This window comes from Kluyveromyces lactis (genome assembly GCF_000002515.2).
Source record: "Kluyveromyces lactis strain NRRL Y-1140 chromosome F complete sequence".
In the NCBI taxonomy this organism is placed as follows: domain Eukaryota; kingdom Fungi; phylum Ascomycota; class Saccharomycetes; order Saccharomycetales; family Saccharomycetaceae; genus Kluyveromyces; species Kluyveromyces lactis.
This window is the reverse complement of record NC_006042.1, coordinates 2012129-2033099: the sequence shown is the minus strand read 5'-3', so window position 1 is coordinate 2033099 and position 20971 is coordinate 2012129. Positions and strand designations below refer to the sequence as shown.

At 37.9% G+C, this 20971-nt stretch overlaps 7 protein-coding genes across 7 annotated transcripts; 5 read left to right on the top strand and 2 right to left on the bottom strand.

Moving 5' to 3' along the window:
* Positions 1 to 550: 550 nt before the first annotated feature.
* On the top strand, positions 551 to 1381 carry KLLA0_F21824g (transcription activator GCR1-like domain-containing protein; the record flags this gene model as incomplete). The annotated part of the gene is made up of 1 exon (XM_456054.1): positions 551 to 1381. One exon carries the CDS (start codon positions 551 to 553, stop codon positions 1379 to 1381), a length of 831 nt encoding a protein of 276 aa, XP_456054.1.
* A 199-nt stretch (positions 1382 to 1580) lies between these two features.
* On the bottom strand, positions 1581 to 3413 carry KLLA0_F21802g (MATE family efflux transporter; the record flags this gene model as incomplete). The annotated part of the gene is made up of 1 exon (XM_456053.1): positions 1581 to 3413. One exon carries the CDS (start codon positions 3411 to 3413, stop codon positions 1581 to 1583), a length of 1833 nt encoding a protein of 610 aa, XP_456053.1.
* Positions 3414 to 4576: 1163 nt separating this feature from the next.
* Positions 4577 to 9295, top strand: SWR1 (chromatin-remodeling protein SWR1; the record flags this gene model as incomplete). The annotated part of the gene is made up of 1 exon (XM_456051.1): positions 4577 to 9295. The coding sequence occupies one exon, from the start codon at positions 4577 to 4579 to the stop codon at positions 9293 to 9295; it is 4719 nt and encodes a 1572-aa protein (XP_456051.1).
* An 882-nt stretch (positions 9296 to 10177) lies between these two features.
* Positions 10178 to 10525, top strand: RTC3 (Rtc3p; the record flags this gene model as incomplete). Its single annotated transcript, XM_456050.1, has 1 exon — positions 10178 to 10525. One exon carries the CDS (start codon positions 10178 to 10180, stop codon positions 10523 to 10525), a length of 348 nt encoding a protein of 115 aa, XP_456050.1.
* A 303-nt stretch (positions 10526 to 10828) lies between these two features.
* KLLA0_F21714g (uncharacterized protein) lies at positions 10829 to 12838 on the bottom strand (the record flags this gene model as incomplete). The annotated part of the gene is made up of 1 exon (XM_456049.1): positions 10829 to 12838. One exon carries the CDS (start codon positions 12836 to 12838, stop codon positions 10829 to 10831), a length of 2010 nt encoding a protein of 669 aa, XP_456049.1.
* A 1532-nt stretch (positions 12839 to 14370) lies between these two features.
* KLLA0_F21692g (pleiotropic drug resistance family ABC transporter) lies at positions 14371 to 18948 on the top strand (the record flags this gene model as incomplete). Its single annotated transcript, XM_456048.1, has 1 exon — positions 14371 to 18948. One exon carries the CDS (start codon positions 14371 to 14373, stop codon positions 18946 to 18948), a length of 4578 nt encoding a protein of 1525 aa, XP_456048.1.
* A 536-nt stretch (positions 18949 to 19484) lies between these two features.
* Positions 19485 to 20363, top strand: RPF1 (rRNA-binding ribosome biosynthesis protein RPF1; the record flags this gene model as incomplete). Its single annotated transcript, XM_456047.1, has 1 exon — positions 19485 to 20363. One exon carries the CDS (start codon positions 19485 to 19487, stop codon positions 20361 to 20363), a length of 879 nt encoding a protein of 292 aa, XP_456047.1.
* Positions 20364 to 20971: the final 608 nt, after the last annotated feature.

The following is a 20971-nucleotide window of genomic DNA, read 5'->3' as shown; positions in this document are numbered from 1 at the left end:
TTCTTAATTTCTATCCTTCACAAATATCGTCTTAAAACTTACCCATTTAGCATAGATTTAACGGCTGTCACCGCTCCTACAATGATAGTTTTCCCTACAAAATGTATTTAATCTGTACTCAAATTTTCCAGATAGCATCGATACTTTGCAATTCATAAAAGAATAACAGTAGTTAAATTCAGTGCGTTTTCGAACCAGCAGGAAAACGTTATTCCTAGTATTGTTTGGATGGTGCAAACCCATCGCCGCTCGAACAACTTTTCTGATGTGCCACATTTAGGTTTGCTGGTTTTTCTGTGTGGACTGGTGCGTCCATGCAGTCAGTGAAGGAAAAGGAAAAACGAAAAATAAAAGTGTCACAAAAAGATTTAATTACTATATTAAACATATGTCAAATATTATATAAACCACAGATTTCACAAACTTTCACATCATCACCTCTGTTATTCGTGCTTATTCGTAGTTTAGTATATACACTATTATTTACATCTGAATCAATTAGTATTTTCAAGTTTTGATTGCATTGCGAAGACGCCGAGAATCAAATGAGATGCCACAGAATATTGAACGAATAATTCATACATTCCAAAGCAGAGTAGACACTTTACAAACTGATTGGAACGTTTTATGCGACGCAGTGTGTAATAGCAAGTGTCAAAGTGTCAATGGTCAAATTGCCCTGTTAAAATCTAAGTTAGATTTAATACAACAACAGCATACTGGGATTATTGTTGATTTAGGAATCATTAAAACACATCTTTTAGCTCATGATTTGGATATGAATAACCAGTTTTTAACCGAGGAACAAGAAGTGGATTTTGACGTAAATAAAGAGAATGAAGATCCTCTACCTCTACTTGGAATTGATGAGACTGAAGCTGACATTTCGGAAGGGCCAAAAGTTTTCAAAGAAGAATTTAAAAATGAAATTCTTTTCAGTAGTCTCAGCAGAGAAGCGGAGAACGCATCGCGAGAAATGCCATCAAGGTACAAGGTAGCGAAATCACAACACTCGAGCAAAATCAGACCTCTCGGCGCAAAAGATCTGAACAATGTTGAGAACTATCACCTTATAATGACAGATTGTCCCAAAAGCGTCCATGACCTTTACCACGAGTTTTATACAGATACAAAGCTTCAGATCTTGCATTTCGAGGAGAAACATGGTGCAGGTCAATTGTCTAAATTACCCAAGTTGAGAACTTATCAGCGCCGCAGCGCATTGGTGAATGCTATCAACAAATATGCAAAGGGCAAAAATATAACCGTTGAGCAATCCATCGAACACTTCCAAGGTATTGTTGAGGAAAATGATAAAACCATACCATGGTTATATAATAATTTAGCCAAAATTTTGGAACAGTATGGTATTGTACAATAAAATGATTAGCAAACAGCTGACAACTCAATCCTTCAACTAGAAGATGTACTGTTAAATCTTTTATATCTAAACAACAAAAAAATAAACAGATAATGATATATGAAAAGTTCAATATAAGATGCATTGAATGGGGTTTACCTTCTTCCTAATTTATTAATGTACGATGGTATTTAGTCGATATGTGGTCTTTTCAGAGACGTTATACCATGGCACCTTCGCTATTTCTAGACTTTGCTGCACGGATAATATCATTCCAATTACAATGAAATACAGCATAGCTTTGGAAAATGCTCATGAAAACTAAACCAGAAGTGATACCCCACCATAATCCACTAACACCAAATCCGTAATGAAATGTTAGCAAATATGATACTGGGATACCTATGCAGTAAAATGCAAAAACGTTGATGTATCCTCCTATCTTTTGTTGGCCTTGGCCTCTCAAACAACCTGCAGTTGAAGCATTAAATGCATCAAAAATTTGCATGAAGGCCAAGATTGGTAACGAACTAGAAACCAATCTGACAACATCGGGTTCTGAGGAAAAAAGCCTTGCTATTAGGTATCTAGCTTTGTAAATCATTGCCATATTCAACGAACTAATAATAAACGATAGTAATAATGACACTTTGCAAGTAATTACGCAGCTTCGATACAAGGACGCACCAATGAAGTTTGCAACTCTAGTCGATGTCGAAATTGAAATTGAAAAGGGGACTTGATAGGCAAGAGAAGCGATAGTCGAAATAATTGATTGAGCGGCTAATTCATGGGTACCTAAATGAGATGCGAAAATAGTCAAAATTTCAAAACCCAAAAACTCAGCTTCAACCATGATAATACCAGGCAGTGCTAAGTTGAACATCTTTCGTGAATTCTTCAAAATTTGATGCGGTTTGATAAATCCATTCCAACATTTCATGGGATTTTTTTCATTTTTCGTGTATAAAGTGTAAGCAAACAACCCAAGAGCCATTAACCAATAATTCAATACTACACTAATAGGTGCACCAAGATATCCTATTCCAATATTTTTATCCCACACTAAAACATAGTTCATCAATGCATTAAGGGGAGCACAAACGAGAAGGACAATACTGGAAGCGTGGAAGATTCCTTGACACTGTAAGAATCTTTTACCACATTCAAATAGGATAAAGGCTGGAATCCCCAGAGAAACAATTTGAAGATATTTTGCAGCTAAGGCACATAGTTCTCTTTCTGGAATGAATAATGCAAGTATCTGTTCAGACCATTGCCACCATGTGAAGAGAACAGGTAGAGAAAGAATGATCGTGATAATTGCACATCTTTGAAACAACACACCAACTAAGTGATAGTGGTTACCACCGTAAGCTTGGGCACAAAGTGTGTCTAAACAAGTACAGAGCCCTTGGATGGCAGCAAACCCAGTGATACTCGCTGTCATAGATCCTAGGGTAACAGCTCCTAATTCATTGCTTCCCAAATGTGAAACGGAAAAAATTGATGCTAAAGATAAAGAGTTTTGTAAAATGAAAGTCAGTACAAGAGGTGATGCATTAGATGTTATCACTATGGCCTCTCTCTTAAATGTGGTATTTATGTCTTTCCCTGATTCAATTGCATCCTCCCAAGTTTCAATCACTTCTTGATCCTCGATTGATGATGTTGGTGCAAAGGAAGAGTTTGGATCATTTGTTGAATATGCAGCATGATTATGAAGAGCATGATTAGAATTGTACAGCTTATTGTCCATCAATAGATCCCGTTCTTCTCGTATTAGATTTTTCGGTAAGGCGGAATGAATCTCACTACTATCACTGCTTCCCGTTCGGCCTGTAGAACCATATTCGTGTTGTAAAGTACGAGAATTATTGGTTGCGAAAAGAGAATCCTCTGAATCTTCGCTAATATCGTCGTCTATAAATGCTTGAGTCTTGTCTCCCGAAATATAATCTTGAGGAGAGAAAAGACCGCCTTTACCATTATTGTTCGAGTAAATTATGGAAGATCTTCTCTCCTGGGTTGTATGCTTGAATTGCTTAGACATTTGATTTTGGGTATTAAAAAACTAGAGAAAAAGGGGGAAAACTCTTCTCAAGGTTGTACTGGTCTCTATTCGGATGAGAGCCAATTAAGTTATGAGATTTTAGCGATTATTAGTAAGTCCAAAGTAGTTTACTTCACTATGATAAACCAGAGTTCAAATTAAGGTGGTTCCTAAAGTTGGAAGAGTTTCTTCAAAAAAAAAAATTAGATCACCTACCGAAGTCCCTTTCTTAAAGATCTGTCCGCAGTGGTTCAAGTTCATGTAATGATGAGTAACTTGACCAGAGAAGAAGAGTAACGAAATCGTTTTATTGATATCGAACAACATCCTTTCAAGTAGAACTCCCATTCCCTTACCTTTTAATGAAATTTTGACTTTTTCCAGTAATATTTTTTCTATTCGATTATTCTTTTCCATGTTCTGATGCTGAGACAAAAAGAAACTCATTCCATACATGTAAAAGACAAAACACATACGCACACGCATACACATACACAGACACATACACATACACATACACATACAAGAACACACACATGCACACATGCACACATCGCCCTCGAAACTTGGTTTGTAATTTGTTTGGGAGATTGGCTGAAGGCACTACTAGCCTATGTATAGTGGTTGGTAATAGTTTTCAACCACAATTTAGAGCAAGCTGAGCTTACTTATTTGTTGCATTTGGCCTTTTTGTAATCACATGATCAGTAGCGTGGTGCCTACGAGCGTATAAATATAGATATATAAATATAGATATCATCATGAATATGGAGAAAGTGTAAGTCAATGCACCGCTGCAGTTGACCTAGATGGCTGGCAATTGGGTGTCTGTAATCTCGTTCCGGTACAACAGTGCAGTTTACGGTTAAGTATGGAACATTGAATACTGTTACCCGGAACCTAATCTTGAAGGCTTTTCCATTGGATCCTTAGCACTTTTCTGTCAATTATATTCATCTAAGAATGAAAAAAATGAATTTACGGGAAAAAACACTTTTGCCACGCCTTAAGGAAAATAACAGCAGTAATAGCACACTTCACCACGATTCACGGATATTTCGCACAATTAGGAGGCGCGAAGTACCTGGAAACTACATCACTGGATAGCGTTAACTTTCTAGTTTCCAGCAGTATACAAATTTACTGCGGTTGTTTGTTTCAAGATGCCAGAAGTTAGGGATTGGCGTCAGTTAGCGAAGACGCGATTGGAATACGAACTATTGACGAATGAATTGTTTCATCTATGGGAGTTTACGTCGTTGGTAGAATACGATCCGTTGTTCCGCAACACGAGTAACAGTTTTAAAACTTTTTTACAGGAAAGGGGTCTTGATGTTGAGTCCAGCCTAGAGCAAGATGATATGAAAGAGAGTAATGCATCAAGACGATTGAAAAGAAGAAATGTCATTTCTGGAACAGCAGACTCGTCATCAGATAAGAATAACATATGGGGCCAGGTCATGCCGTTGGTAGATCAAGAGTACAGTGAGTTGCAGGAAAAGTTAAGGGCGTCTGTATGTGGCCGTAGAGGCAGGAAGAGAACACAACAAGTGGCATCAGTCCCGGCGGAAAGTGAGGAGGATGTAGCGGTACCGAGACCCAACAAGAAAAGACAAACGGTGGTTACTGCTCAGGGCTCTGCACAGAATAAGTTAAACACTCCTGTGGTATCTTCTCCCAAAAAATCATTGAAACAGACTGCAGACAAGAAATCAAAACTGAATAAAAGAGACTCGAGTACTAATGATATATCTGTTGAATCGGAAGACCCACCTGTCAAAGATATAACCAATACAGGACAAGGTAAATCGAAGGCTAGATTAAAGTCATCGAAGGCTAAATCAAAAAAAAGAGCTGTGAAATCACAAACGGAACTTGTGAGAAAACAGTCACCAGAGATTAAAAATGAATCTAAAAGGACGAAAGCAGACCCTACGCACACTAATGACGATGGCAATGATAATAGAAAAACCAATAACAAAAGCAAAAATATTATAAACAATAATGAAAGTGGACTTAAAACTTCTCTTAACACTACTGGGGACATTATTGATGATGAAGAGTATTACTTTACTAGTTCGTCAGAAGATGACGATAATGAAAAACCACGTACTGCACTCCAGAAGAAAAGCCTACCAAATAGATTGAAAGTTAAATTACATGTAAATGCACCTCGCCAAACCATTACCAATCCTCTGCATGTTCTTAAACCAGAGTACGCTGACGTGCATTCCTTTTTGCAATCATATAAATCTCTTGATGAAGATGTTAGTCTGGAGGAATACGATTCATACATAAAGGAACAACGGAAGACTGCCAAACTCATACGGATAGGGTTCGAAAGGGGAGCGATTAAATATGATCCACAAACAGATTCGTTGCAATCTTTGTCTCTCAGAGATGTTATGCCTCCATCAAACGCCGCTGAACCCATATCCGTATATTATAAAGAACAAAGTAAGCATACTTTCCAAGATCATCTTGTTAACCAAGGAATTGTATTAAGTAAATCTTTCCAAGATTCAAGACGTTCACAGATCGCTAAGGCACGTAGAGTGGCACAGATAATCGAATCTCATTTCAAACACATCGCTGGTGCAGAAGAACGTAAACTGAAAGAAGAAGAAAAGCGCAAAAAAAATCTAGCCCGGTTTGCAATGCAAGCCGTCAAGAAAAGATGGACAATGGCTGAAAAAGCATACAAAGTCTTGAAAAAGGATGAACTTGATCAACTAGAAAGGATTCAAGGAAAGCAACATTTGACAGAGATGTTGGAGCAGAGTACACAGCTTCTCGGTGCTCAGTTAAACCAATTGGATTCTTGTACATATCCTTCAGAAGCATCTGATGCAAGCTCTGAATTTTCCGCCAATGAAGAATCTGATGGCAATTCTGATATAGATGATGAAATGATGAGTACATCGTCCTGCGACTCTGATAAAGAAGGTAATACGGAAAGGATTGGAAATGATATGGAACTTTCTGTAGAAGAATTACGGTCCAAATACGCACAATTGAATAAAATCAATGATTTTGGCAATGAAACTAGTAAGAGTGCTGCAGACGAATCAATTTTTGATGAAGCATCTGATTCTGTTTCAGATTCTATGGAAGATTCGTTGAGCTCGTCCGAAAGTGAAACGGAGGATGCTGATGCTTCTGCGCAAGAGGATACCCCAGGATTATCTGCTCTTCTTGGTAATATTGATGAGAACGAAGAAGATGTGGAGGCTGATGTAAACTTTGATGCAGATAGTAGCTCTGATGACGGACTTGATGGCGATAGTTCAGGCGCCGAGAATAATTCAAAAACGGAAGAATTGCCATCTCCACCAAAGTCTGACAATGAATTAAAAGATGAAAAAGCTGAAACTACAGAAAGTGTTACTTCACCCGCTGCTGCAGACCCTTTAGCTGTATCGGACGTTCCAGTACCTTCCTTATTGCGTGGAACACTAAGAATATATCAAAAGCAAGGTTTAAATTGGTTAGCATCGCTGTACAATAATAAGACCAATGGTATTTTAGCTGATGAGATGGGTTTAGGGAAAACTATTCAAACTATTTCACTTTTAGCGTACCTCGCCTGTGAGAAAGAAAATTGGGGTCCTCATTTAATTGTTGTGCCAACTTCCGTTCTTTTGAACTGGGAAATGGAATTCAAGAGGTTTGCTCCTGGCTTTAAAGTTTTGACATACTACGGTTCCCCCCAGCAGAGACGGGAAAAGCGTAAAGGATGGAACAAACCTGATGCGTTTCATGTTTGCATTACTTCTTATCAGTTGGTAGTTCATGATCAACATTCATTCAAGCGTAAAAAATGGCAATATATGATCCTTGACGAAGCCCATAATATTAAAAATTTCAGATCAACTCGTTGGCAAGCCCTTTTGAATTTCAATACTGAAAGGAGGCTTCTACTTACTGGTACTCCACTACAAAATAATCTAGCTGAACTTTGGTCCCTACTATATTTCCTAATGCCACAAACAGCACTTGAAAATGGTAAAGTTTCTGGTTTTGCTGACTTAGATGCATTTCAGCAATGGTTTGGTAGACCAGTTGACAAAATTGTCGAAACAGGAGAAAACTACGAACAAGATGAAGAGACTAAAAAGACAGTGTCGAAATTACACCAGGTTTTACGGCCATACTTACTTCGTAGGTTGAAAGCGGATGTCGAAAAACAAATGCCAGGAAAATATGAGCATATAATCTACTGTCGGCTATCTAAAAGGCAACGATTTTTATATGATGATTTTATGTCAAGAGCTCAGACCAAGGAAACTCTTGCCAGTGGTAACTTTATGTCCATTATCAACTGTTTGATGCAACTAAGAAAAGTTTGCAATCATCCAGATTTATTCGAAGTTAGACCTATTTTGACTTCATTTTGCATTGAGGATTCGGTTTCAAAGTCGTATTGCGACCTTAATAACTACGTTTACAACCGTCTACATGAAAATCAGTTTGAAACTTCGGTAGACTTATCCAACTTGAACTTTCAGTTCACTTCGAATGATAAAACTTTGAGCACCAACCACTCTGAGAAGATCAGTGAACTTCAATGTGTACAGCCGATTTTGAAAGAGATAAGTAGATTGAAACAACTCAATGAAAACGATTCACCTGTAACACAGCCTGACTTTCAAGATCTAAATCAATATTATTCCTACGCAAAGCATAACAAGATCAATGAGATAATAGGTCAATTGGAACATCTCAACTACATGAACAATTTGAGATGTAACAGAAGACCAATGTACGGATCTAATATCGTGAAGCTACTAACAGTTGGTCCAAAGAAATTCATTGATTGTGAACTCACACAGGAATCCATAAAACCATTAGAAACAAGATTGTTGGAGGGTAAAGAAACCATCGAAAAGTTTGCAGTGATCACTCCTCCAGTTGTAACCTTAGACATCAGAGAGAGGGCAGTAGGAGTGGATGATAATAACAAGCGGTTTGAAGAGTCTGTGAAGCATCATTTAGTCTCCCAGATGAGATCGCTAGAAAACCCATTCCACCAATTACAAACAAAGTTATCGGTTGCTTTCCCTGATAAATCTCTTTTACAATACGATTGTGGTAAACTACAGAAATTGGCACAATTACTACAAAACTTAAAGGACAATGGTCACAGGGCTTTGATATTTACTCAAATGACAAAAGTCCTAGATATCTTGGAACAATTTTTGAATTTTCATGGTTATCTATACATGCGATTAGATGGTGCTACCAAAATTGAAGATCGTCAAATCTTAACTGAAAGGTTTAACAGCGATCCCAGAATTACTGTTTTCATTCTTTCAAGTAGATCAGGAGGTCTTGGTATTAATCTAACAGGTGCTGATACCGTCATTTTCTATGATTCAGACTGGAATCCAGCAATGGATAAACAGTGCCAAGATCGTTGTCACAGAATTGGTCAAACAAGAGATGTCCATATTTACAGATTCGTAAGCGACCACACCATCGAAAGTAATATTTTGAAGAAGGCAAACCAAAAGAGGCACTTGGACAACGTTGTCATCCAAACAGGTGATTTCACCACAGACTACTTCACTAAGCTATCTGTGAAGGACTTACTTGGTGCAGAAGCCCCAGAGGATATACCTGACGATAAACCACTACTTCAAGATCAGAAAAACCTAAACAAGTTACTCGCGCAAGCAGAGGATGAAGATGACGCAAAGGCCGCAAAATCTGCATTGAGGGAGGTCAATGTCGATAATGAAGATTTCCAAGAGGGAAGTGTTGCCGCACAGGATGGAAATAGCGACAACGAAAACAACGAAGATTCCGAGGATGAATACGGTGGAACCAGCCATGTAGAAGAATACATGGTCAGATTCATTGCCAATGGATTCTACTACTGATTGTGTACTATATTGCACCAACACATTTCATGATCTATTCACTCTGTTTAGCTCAGTGTATTCATAAGAACTTTTAGCATCAAATCACTTTTTTTTCAGACTCATCCATATATAGAAAATACCACAATATAATAGACTTTTTACCACCTTGCAGGCCTTGTAGTGGTCACCCTATGGACCACTCTGTTCTTATGCCGGTAAATTACGTATCTACTGAAGGGCTGCTAGCCGCCTGGTGCTCTTTTGTCCATAATGTTCCTTTGCGGTAAGTTCTGCCAGCAGACAGGCAGGCAGCATCCTCAGACTACCGAAGAACTAAAAAAAAAAAAAAAAAAAAAAAAGTTGATCCGTTGCCGGTGGAAACCTGGTCGAAGCGATCCCGCTTCTTTAATGTTCAACTTCTTGAATTGCTTCCAGTGACTTCCTTGTTTTCCTTGGTTTCCTCGGTGTCCAAGGCTTGCTAATCCTTCCAATTGAATGTACGTTTGCGGCGCCTCGTTGGTGGACATCACGTCTTGTCATTACTGACAAGTTTTGCTTTTTTTTTACCATAGCTCATATGTTTGGATTTCGTTAACCATTACGTAACGAATAAAGGGTCAGAAAGCATTTCTATAGCAAAATGTGTTGGGTCAAACGTACGATAGAACAAGTTCGAAGCTTTAATTCCTAAACGGTTCATTTTCCTAAAACGTATATAAATAGCTTCCCTTGAGCATATTCAAGGATCCTATGTATAGCTTCTTACTTTGTATTATAGATTTGAGACAATAGACTTATAAACTCCATCAAACAAGCAAGCAATCAGTTTAACCCCAACACATTGCAGCCTATTTTGAATATACAGTACACCGAAACAAACTTCAACTCATTTTAAACAACATGTCTGAACCAGTCAAATTCTTTTACAAAGGTGAAGAAACCGACTTCGTTATTTTTGTAACCTCTGAAGAAAAGGTACAGGATTATGTGAAAAACCCAAGTCCAGGCCTGTTAACAGATACAGTTTCATTATTCAAAATCTTTGCTAATCAAGATGCTCGTGGTTCTGAAGGTGAACTCGGAGAAGCCTCCAAGTCACAACTTGAAAACGAATTCGGCCCAAAGAAATCAGTGGAAGAGTTGTTAGACGTTATTTTGAAAAATGGTAAGCCATTCGGAAATACAAACATCAACAGGAAAAGGTGGACCTCTACCAACGATGCTAATCATGGATCCTACGCCCACTAATTGATCTGCATGTTTATCCTCCCATCCTTTGAAGGATTTTTCCAAGAAATTTCATGAGTTTAACGAATATATATTAACATATATCGAGAGATATTTCAATGTCATTTCTCTCTATCGTCCATAGTCACGTATAATAATAAACACCATCAATTTCTTTCAGAAATGACCAGTTTTTACCTTTGAGGTTCCAAATTTGAACTTAACAGTCTATTGAATTTATGCATATTTCTTTATTCTAGGTTTATGTTATAAAAGGATGATCTATCTATAAGCAGTTCGTTGTTCCTTTTTGTTGAACCGCTTTCAACAATTGCTTCCTTTAAAGAAAGATTTAATATCCGAACATTTGGACTTCAATAAAACAAAAGATCTCGATGATTTAAAGGATGAGGGATAGGACTGTGTTGTTTGTATGGTCAGAGCGAGAGAAGGATCAGTGTTAGTCGACGATTCGGCCTTGGAATCAGAGTTATCTGAAAGTGAAATGGCCTTACTTGGAGACTGCAATGAATCGAACGGGTGCTGTAATGCAAAGACTTGTCTCTCGAGGAAAGAATACTTATCCCTGGAGAAGGCAATACCAGTTTTTTGATTAGTTGGGCCCGATTTTAATGCATCAAACCGTATATTCAATTTGAAACTTGTATAATAGTAATAATGTTGTACTGGATGGTTGATTAAGCTGTACTGTCTTCTCGTTATATTTAAATTAAGAGTCTTTGAAACTGCATCTGCAAATGTTAACTTTGGAGCAATTCTAATTGGAGCGTAGGTTGAGTTACCCATCTGGTAATAATTTTCTACGGAGTCAGCTTCCATTGGTTTTGAAGTAAAGCCATTCAAATCAATTATCGTTTGCAATGCATCAGACCACTGCTTGCACTCATATGAATTATCAAATATAAAGATGGTCTCGAATATATCACCGTATAGGAACCATTCCAATTTAAACAGTTCTATTTTTGAAGCTGTATCCTCATGTAATCCAATTTCATTGTACTTATTCTGTTCTTTATCGATCGGGATCAACTTACAATTCGTTAACGGTATGGCAAACTTAATAGTCCAATGAACGTCAGCCGCACTATTAGTTTGAAGTTCAGTCATTGGAATCATTGGAATCCTTGCTAAAACCAAATACGATTTATATAGAAAAGCACCAAGTTGCTTACCCTTTAGTTGGAAAATTGGATACAATGCTCTTTTCCTTCTCCAAGTATCAATGGATCTGACAGTATTATTCCATAGTTTTTGACCTTCACTTACTTCAATCCACACAGTGTTTAGAATTCCAGTTAATTGCGGAACACCAAGTGCTGATACCGGGACGTATTCGTCGGGGTTCTTGAATTTGAGCTTACTGGAGATCCGTTGCGAAGGTTTATCTATCAAGTTGGAGAAGTTCACCCCATCAACTCTTAAGAGCATGTGTTGTACCGATATGACGCACATTTTTAATAACTCCCAATTCTTTGGTACTGCATACTCCTCTTTCAAAGCTGACAGAATTTTCAATGCGGCAGAACCACATTTTGTTTCCCCTTTCTGTCCTTTTCCCATGAGATCCATAGCATTATCTTCTCCGATAGTTGTGTCTGTTTGCAAGATTAACGACTCAATGGACTTCAAAAACGAGTCAAAGAAAACCTTATAATGACCCAACCTTGCGATTGGTAAGTGTCTTAGTGATTCGAATGAAATATTCCTTCTAAACAAATCAGTGCATTGAGAATTGAGCCGCTGCTGTTGAAATTTCTTCAACATTGGTTCCATTTGGTACAATTGTTTAATTAATTTCGCGTTGAATATGCCATGTTTCTTGAACGTGTTACAAAGAGAATAATGATACACGTAATCCTTGTAATGGGGTTCTAACAGAAGCAATTTTTCGACATATACTTGGATAAAATTGGACAAAGAATTCAAAGACTGGAACTTGTTGCCTATATGGGAAGCATGGAGTTCCCAATTGATTTCTGCTTTATTATCATCAGTTGAAATGGGCAACTCTAGCCAACCGAAAACCTGTTCTAGCAATTTCTCGTGTCCCTTAACTAGATTTTGGACCACTCGGAAAGTCATTTGCCATGCGATATGATCAGATTTGTTGAGTGTTGCCAAATACGTGTGTTCAAAAAGTTTCAACATCTCTAAATACTCGGTCTCCGAGCTGATAAATTCCATAAACAAGTATCTCCTCTGAACATCTTCCGGGGTTTCTTCGACAATATCAACAGAATCGTTGATCTTTCGATCGAAAAACCGTGTTAGAAACTCGATAGGACTTGCTAAGTTATACTGCAATGAAGACATGTAAAGAAAAAGAGAGAATAAACAAGTCAAACAGCGATGGGAAAGGCCAACGTAGGTGACTATATGGATAGCGAAGCAATGGATTTGATGAGAGAACCAGCAAAAAAAATGAGAGAGATAATTTGGTTTGTAATTAGGGAAGGTCCCCTTTGTCTGTTATATGTTGCTACTAGTAGCAAGACATTACAATAGTCTTGTTATGAAATATTGGTAAAAATATTGTACAAAGATGCATCGAACATGGTATAATACTGTGCTCTGGCGAATGTATATTTCCATTCGAGTTAATTGTGTCCGGTGACGCGCGACAGTTTATTTCCCTGGTCCTTCATCTATCACGTGATTTAAGATTTCCAGTCTTCGAGTCCACGAAAAAAAGGCACAAGACACAAAGCAGCCGTTGATAAAGCATCACAGGCAATACAATTACGCTATGCCCCTTGGCATAAACAATGGTGATCATAACTGTACGGAGTCTATCCTATCAGTAAGCAAAGATCCCGTTCGTATTTACGCTGCAGTCTTTTGTTGGAGATTAAAACTCTGTCTCAGCCTGTTTGCTGTTCTCCGGGTAACGAAAAGACATTTTCACCACATGTCGGAATACTGTTCCGTGGAATTGTTTTGGCTGGGGCAGCCTGTTCCGTGAATGAATCACCAATCGACCAAAAAAAAAAAAAGCACCCTCATGGGCATAACACATACAAAGTGTTCCACGGAACCAAATTTTTTTTCATTAATCCGTGCAAATAACAATTGGTCCCTGAACGACAATAGTTTCATTTTTGCGGGTGTTTCTACGACATGTCAATTTTATGAAAACTTTACCCCCAGAAATCGGGCAGAACTGAGACATCAAAAAAAGACCAATCGCCAGTGTTTCCAGTGTGTATGTGTCCTTGAGAAACGAGAGTCCATAGACAATGAGATGCCCCTCCCCCATAAAAAAGTATCTATTCAACTGTAATATGTATTAATAATCTAATAGTTTGAAGGAAATAAAGGAAAAAATGCGAGTTTCTTTGTCGTTTTAACTGGGTAAGTATCTGCTCTGTTTCCATGGAACGTACCATGTTTCCTTCCGGTATTGTTAACGGTTTGATAAGGAGTGGCAGTAGCTTAATCAATATGCAGCCCATTCGCATGATTGTAAATATAGTTTATAGTTAGTTTATCGTATTTTACAGTTTTTATTTATAGTTTATGAATTCAATTGTAATTCATATATATACATACCGACCTGCATGGTGTATACTTTTTGGAACTCATCTCAAGTTTGTTTTTGAAGGTGAATTAGTATATCTTAGATTTTTGTTTATATCTGTTTCAGATAACATACAACAACAAGATCGTTATTTCCAGGTAATATTTTGTTTGATATTTGAATCGTTGTTTTTTTGCCTTTTTCTATTACTATTGTTTGTTGTTAATATTCATTTTTATTACTTAGAACATTGAAATAGGAAAGTGAAATAGAGACAGATAAAGAGTACAGGTAAAAAAAAAACTAGGAATAATCGATAGTGAGAATCATGGATGCTGATTCAACCTCCAGTCTGGTCGAGTACCAGGGGTTTGATCATCAGGTTCAGGAGCAAATCAGAGATTTGGCTCGAACTCTCTCACGCAACAGTCTGAAAGAACAAGCATCTCAACAAGAATCGACTGGAAACGTACTTGCTTCTGATGATGATGGTGCGAAATCGATTTTCAGTACTAGGTACGAGGGTGTGAATCCTGTTTTCACTGATTCAGATGCTTCAGGATATGATGTCAGATTGGACCCAAATTCAGATGAATTTTCGTCTGCTGCGTGGATCAAGAATATGGTCGCCTTGGCTAATAATGATCCAGAATATTACAAGCATTACACGATAGGGTGTTGTTGGAAGGACTTGAGAGCTTTCGGTGACTCTACAGACGTTGCTTACCAAAGCACAGTGTTGAACTTGCCAGGTAAGATATTTTCCAGCGTAAAGAGACATTTCGTGAAAAGTAAACCAGAAGACGTTTTCGATATATTGAAACCTATGGATGGGTTGTTAAAACCAGGTGATTTGTTAGTTGTTCTAGGTCGTCCAGGTTCTGGTTGTACAACCTTGTTGAAAACTATCTCGTCTAACATTGATGGTTATAACGTCGATGAGAATTCCGTTATCTCTTATAATGGGTTGGATCCAAGAACTATCAAAAAGCATTTTCGTGGTGAAGTGGTTTACAACGCAGAAAGTGATGTGCATTTCCCTCATTTGTCAGTATATGAAACTTTGTACAATATTGCGCTCTTAGTTACTCCTTCTAACCGTATCAAAGGTGCCACTAGGGAAGAATTTGCCAATCACGTGACACAGGTTGCAATGGCTACTTACGGTCTATCACACACAAGGGATACAAAAGTTGGTAACGAATTGGTCAGAGGTGTATCAGGTGGTGAACGCAAGCGTGTTTCGATCGCTGAAGTTACCATTTGTGGTTCCAGGTTCCAATGTTGGGACAATGCTACTCGTGGTTTGGATTCTGCCACTGCTTTAGAGTTTATTCGTGCATTGAAAACAAGTACAGATATCTCAGGTTCGACTGGTGTTATCGCAATTTACCAATGTTCACAGGATGCTTATGATTTATTTGACAAAGTCTGCGTGTTACATGAAGGTTACCAAATTTTTTACGGTAACGCAAAGGCTGCTAAGGCATACTTCGAAAGAATGGGATATGTCTCTCCTTCAAGGCAAACAACCGCTGACTTCTTGACCGCTGTGACAAATCCAGCCGAAAGAATTGTTAACCAAGAATTCGTCAAAGAAGGCAGATTTATCCCATCTACAGCTAAACAAATGGAAGAATATTGGAGAAACTCGCCAGAATATAAGCAACTACGTGGAGAGATTGAAGAAGAATTGAATAAGGATTCAACTCAAACTCGTCAAGAGCTTATTGAAGCTCATATTGCAAGACAATCTAAACGTCAAAGAAAGGAATCTCCATACATTGTGAATTACGGTATGCAAGTGAAATATTTGACAATGAGAAACTTTTTGCGAATTAAAAAAAGTTATGGTATTACTGTGGGTACTATCGTTGGTAACACTGCGATGTCCTTAGTGTTAGGTTCGATCTTTTATAAGTCAATGAAAGATACAACAACAAACACTTTCTTCTACCGTGGTGCTGCGATGTTTATTGCGGTTCTTTTCAATTCTTTCTCTTCTATGTTGGAAATCTTCTCATTGTATGAAGCTAGACCAATTATTGAAAAACACAAAAGATATTCTCTATACCATCCTTCTGCTGATGCCTTAGCTTCGATGCTTTCTGAATTGCCAGCCAAAATTATAACCGCTATCTGTTTCAATTTGATTTTATACTTCATGGTGAACTTCAGAAGGGAAGCTGGTCCATTTTTCTTCTACTTTTTGATGAATTTCCTTGCTACCCTAGTCATGTCCGCTATCTTCAGGTGTGTCGGTTCTGCTACAAAAACGTTGTCAGAAGCGATGGTACCAGCATCATGTCTATTGTTAGCCATCTCATTATATGTTGGATTCTCCATCCCAAAGAAGAATTTATTGGGCTGGTCTCGATGGATTTGGTACATCAATCCTCTATCCTATATCTTTGAATCCCTAATGATCAACGAATTTAATGGTAGAGATTTCCCATGTGCAGCTTATATCCCATCTGGCAGTGGTTATGAAAATATTGGGTTATATGAGAGAGTCTGTAATACCGTCGCTTCGCAACCTGGTCTTTCTTATGTTAGTGGTAGAGCTTTCATTGAAGAAGCCTATGGTTACAACCCTAGTCACAGATGGCGTGCATTGGGTATTGCTCTTGCTTATTTCATCTTCTTCACGGCGTTCTATTTACTATTCTGTGAATTTAACGAAAGTGCTGTTCAAAAAGGTGAAATATTACTATTCCCAAAATCTGTTTTGAAAAGGGCTAAGAAGCAAAAGTTAATTAAGGCAAAGCATGATGTAGAGGCTGTTCAAGATTCTGAAGGTGCTCTCACCGACCAAAAACTGTTACAAGACTCCTTAGTTGAATCAAATATTTCTTCAAGTTCTGATAAAAGCGTCAATGTTGGTCTCTCTAAATCTGAAGCAATCTTCCATTGGAGGAACGTTTGTTATGACGTCCAAATAAAAAAGGAAACACGTCGTATCCTATCTAATGTTGATGGTTGGGTCAAGCCGGGTACTCTAACTGCCTTGATGGGTTCATCGGGTGCTGGTAAAACCACTTTATTGGATTGTTTGGCTTCAAGAGTGACAATGGGTGTTATTACAGGTGACATGTTCGTCAATGGGCACTTGCGTGATAATTCTTTCCCAAGGTCCATCGGTTACTGTCAACAACAAGATTTGCACTTGTCAACTTCTACTGTTAGAGAATCTTTGAGATTTTCAGCATACTTGCGTCAACCTTCGAGCGTATCAATTGAGGAAAAGAACAATTATGTCGAAGACGTGATTAATATCTTGGAAATGCAACAGTATGCAGATGCCGTTGTTGGTGTTGCTGGTGAAGGTTTAAATGTTGAGCAAAGAAAGAGATTGACTATCGGTGTAGAATTGGCAGCCAAACCAAAATTGTTGTTATTCTTGGATGAACCAACTTCTGGTTTGGATTCTCAAACTGCTTGGTCCGTTTGTCAATTAATGAGGAAATTAGCTGATCACGGTCAAGCCATTTTGTGTACAATCCATCAACCTTCCGCATTGTTGATGCAAGAGTTTGATATACTTTTATTCCTACAAAAGGGTGGTAAGACTGTTTACTTTGGTAATTTAGGTGAAGGTTGTCAAGAAATGATTAACTACTTTGAAAAACATGGTGCGTCAAAATGTCCTGAGGGTGCTAACCCAGCTGAATGGATGTTGGACGTTATTGGTGCTGCGCCAGGTTCTCATGCAACTCAGGATTACCATGAAGTGTGGAGAAATTCTGATGAATATCAAGCTGTTCAAAAGGAACTAGATTGGATGGAATCTGAGCTACGTAAGAAACCGTTAGATACTTCTTCTGAACAAAGCGAATTTGGTACTTCTCTATTCTATCAGTACAAGGTTGTTACATTACGTCTTTTCGAACAATATTATAGAACTCCATCGTACATTTGGTCGAAGCTTTTCTTGACCATCTTCTCGCAGTTGTTTATTGGTTTCACATTTTTCAAGGCTAACTTATCCATTCAAGGTTTGCAGAATCAATTATTCGCTATCTTCACATTCACAGTTATCTTTAATCCAGCTTGTCAACAATACTTGCCTTTGTTCGTCTCTCAAAGAGACTTGTACGAAGCTAGGGAACGTCCAAGTAGAACATTTTCTTGGCTGGCATTTATCTTCTCTCAAATCACCGTTGAAATTCCACTTAACATATGTTTTGGTACCATTGCCTTCTTCGTTTTCTACTATCCTATTGGTTTCTACAACAATGCGTCATATGCCGGTCAATTAAACGAAAGAGGTGTGTTATTCTGGTTATTCTCTGTTTCCTTCTACGTATTTATCAGTTCAATGGGTCAATTGTGTATTGCAGGTCTTCAGTATGCTGAGGCTGCAGGTAATATGGCATCATTAATGTTCACTATGTCCTTGAATTTCTGTGGTGTGTTTGGTGGTTCTGGTGTTTTGCCAGGGTTCTGGATTTTCATGTACCGTATTTCACCGCTAACTTACTTTATTGATGGTGTACTCTCAACTGGTCTTGCAAACAACCCTGTAACATGCGCAAACTATGAATACGTCAGCTTTAATCCAAGGAGTGGAGAAACCTGTGGTGAGTACATGGCGGACTATATTGACAAGAATGGTGGTTATCTACTAGATTCAAATGCTACGGAAGATTGTAATTTCTGTAAGATTTCTGAAACAAACGCATTTTTGACAAGTTTCCAATCTTCGTACCATAGAAGATGGAGAAATTTCGGTATTTTCATAGTCTTCATTGTGTTCAACTGGTGCGGTTGTGTTTTCCTATACTGGTTGGCTAGAGTTCCAAAGAAGAAGAACAGAGTGGCTGATGAGAGAGACCCAGATCATGGCAAGAAAATTGAAAATGTTCAAAAGGAAAAGGTTGAACCTCAATCCAATGAACAAGTTTAAGGATTTTTGCTTTTTGGCCAATTTTTACGTCGTTTACTTCTGTTTTTTTTTAACTATTAAACTTCATTTCTTATCGTGGGCTTGCGTTCTGCTTTAATATTTTGTTTATTCTGTATATATAGACCTGAATTGATATCTGGTTTCCCCATATATTACTATGGAAACCAAAAAAAGAAACTTCGATTGCATATAAAGTCCCAATATAACTCGATTGCAAGTACGAAAATTATTCAATTTTAGCATGGATCTCTGTTGTGGATGGTCGTTGAGGTAATCAAGATCCTTTGATGGGATATTCGTCAGCTCACCCTTCCTACAATGATTGCAGCGACGAATGTGAACTCTTTTCTTTTTATCGAAAATTAGCTTTCCAAAATTTTGAAAGTTTTTGTATTGATCAGATGAGATGAGATGAGATGAGATGAGGCTAACAAGATAGAAGTTGAATATAGTGGAACATAGCTAGTTATGTAGCTTATTCTAGGTCAAATAGCGAGGGTGCATAACAGCAAATCGGACGATACTATAATTTCAAAATGGCAGTGGATGAACTCAGAATAAAAAACAAGCAGAAGAGGCAAAAACTCTTTGCTGAGTTGAAGGATCAGCACAATAAGGAGCGTCATTCTATGAGGAGGACCAGAGCCAAGGAAGAACGTGAGAATCCGGAATTGAAGGAAAAAAGACTTGCTGAAAATGTTCCTGACACAATTGATAACCTCAGAGTTTACGATGAAACGATGGGTCAAGAAGTCGAAGGTGAAATGGATGATTTTATGAAATTTTTCAACGGTACCGAACCACCAAAGATTCTATTAACAACTAATGTAAACGCCAAAAAGAAGGCATATGAGTTCGCTAATATCCTGATCGAAGTTTTCCCTAATGTGACTTTCGTGAAGAGGAAATTTGGATACAAGCTGAAGGAAATCTCTGAATTCTGTAATAACAGGAACTATACAGATATCGTGATAATAAATGAAGATAAGAAGAAAGTAACGGGGCTTACATTTATTCATCTTCCAGAGGGGCCAACCTTTTATTTCAAAATAAGTTCTTTCGTCGAAGTCGAAAAGATCGTGGGCCATGGTAGACCAACTAGCCATATTCCAGAGTTAATCTTGAACAATTTCAACACCAGACTTGGTAAAACTGTGGGTAAACTATTCCAATCTATTTTCCCTAAGAACCCTGATTTCGAAGGTAGACAAGTGATAACGCTGCATAATCAAAGAGATTACATCTTCTTCCGCAGACACCGTTACGTTTTCAGGAACGAAGAGAAAGTAGGTCTTCAAGAACTTGGGCCCCAATTTACTATGAAACTCAAAAGACTACAAAGAGGTATCAAAGAGGAAACAGAATGGGAACACAAACCTTCAATGGACAAAGAAAAGAAGAAGTTCAATCTATGATATATTTGCATATATTTATATACAAATTCAAAGCCACCTGTGTACTAGTCCTGCACTTGGAGATTTATCAAAGATTTGACGGTATTATCATCACTACTCACGAGGCTGACGAAAAGTGGTGGCAAAATGAGAAATTCCTTGGCTTTAAAGAAAACAGGGCATTGAAACCTTTAAAGGATTTGGAATGTTTTGGGCTTAAATGAGTACAAGCCCACTGTTGAAAAGATTAATTGAAACAAACGGTTACTCTGTTGATCTGAAGAGGTGGTACACTAATTGCTCTTTAGGATTGTCATATTCTTGGTCATTATATTTGATCGATTGCAATCTAAGAAAAAGTATTTTTTCAGGCTGTTTGTTATTGTTGTTTTATTGGAAAGGAATTATTAACACGATCGATCACTGGGAAAGTAAACACTGACAGTAAAAACACTAAGCCACTTTACTCTTTTTTTTGTACACTGTTGCTATTACCTCTCTTTTGTTTTCAGCATCTTAACGTTGATTCTGGACTCATTTTGAAAACAACAGGAAATATCTGATCCAATTCTGTCTTGTAACTAAAGCGAATTGGGAGAATAAACACACTTGATATCATAGCTGTCTCA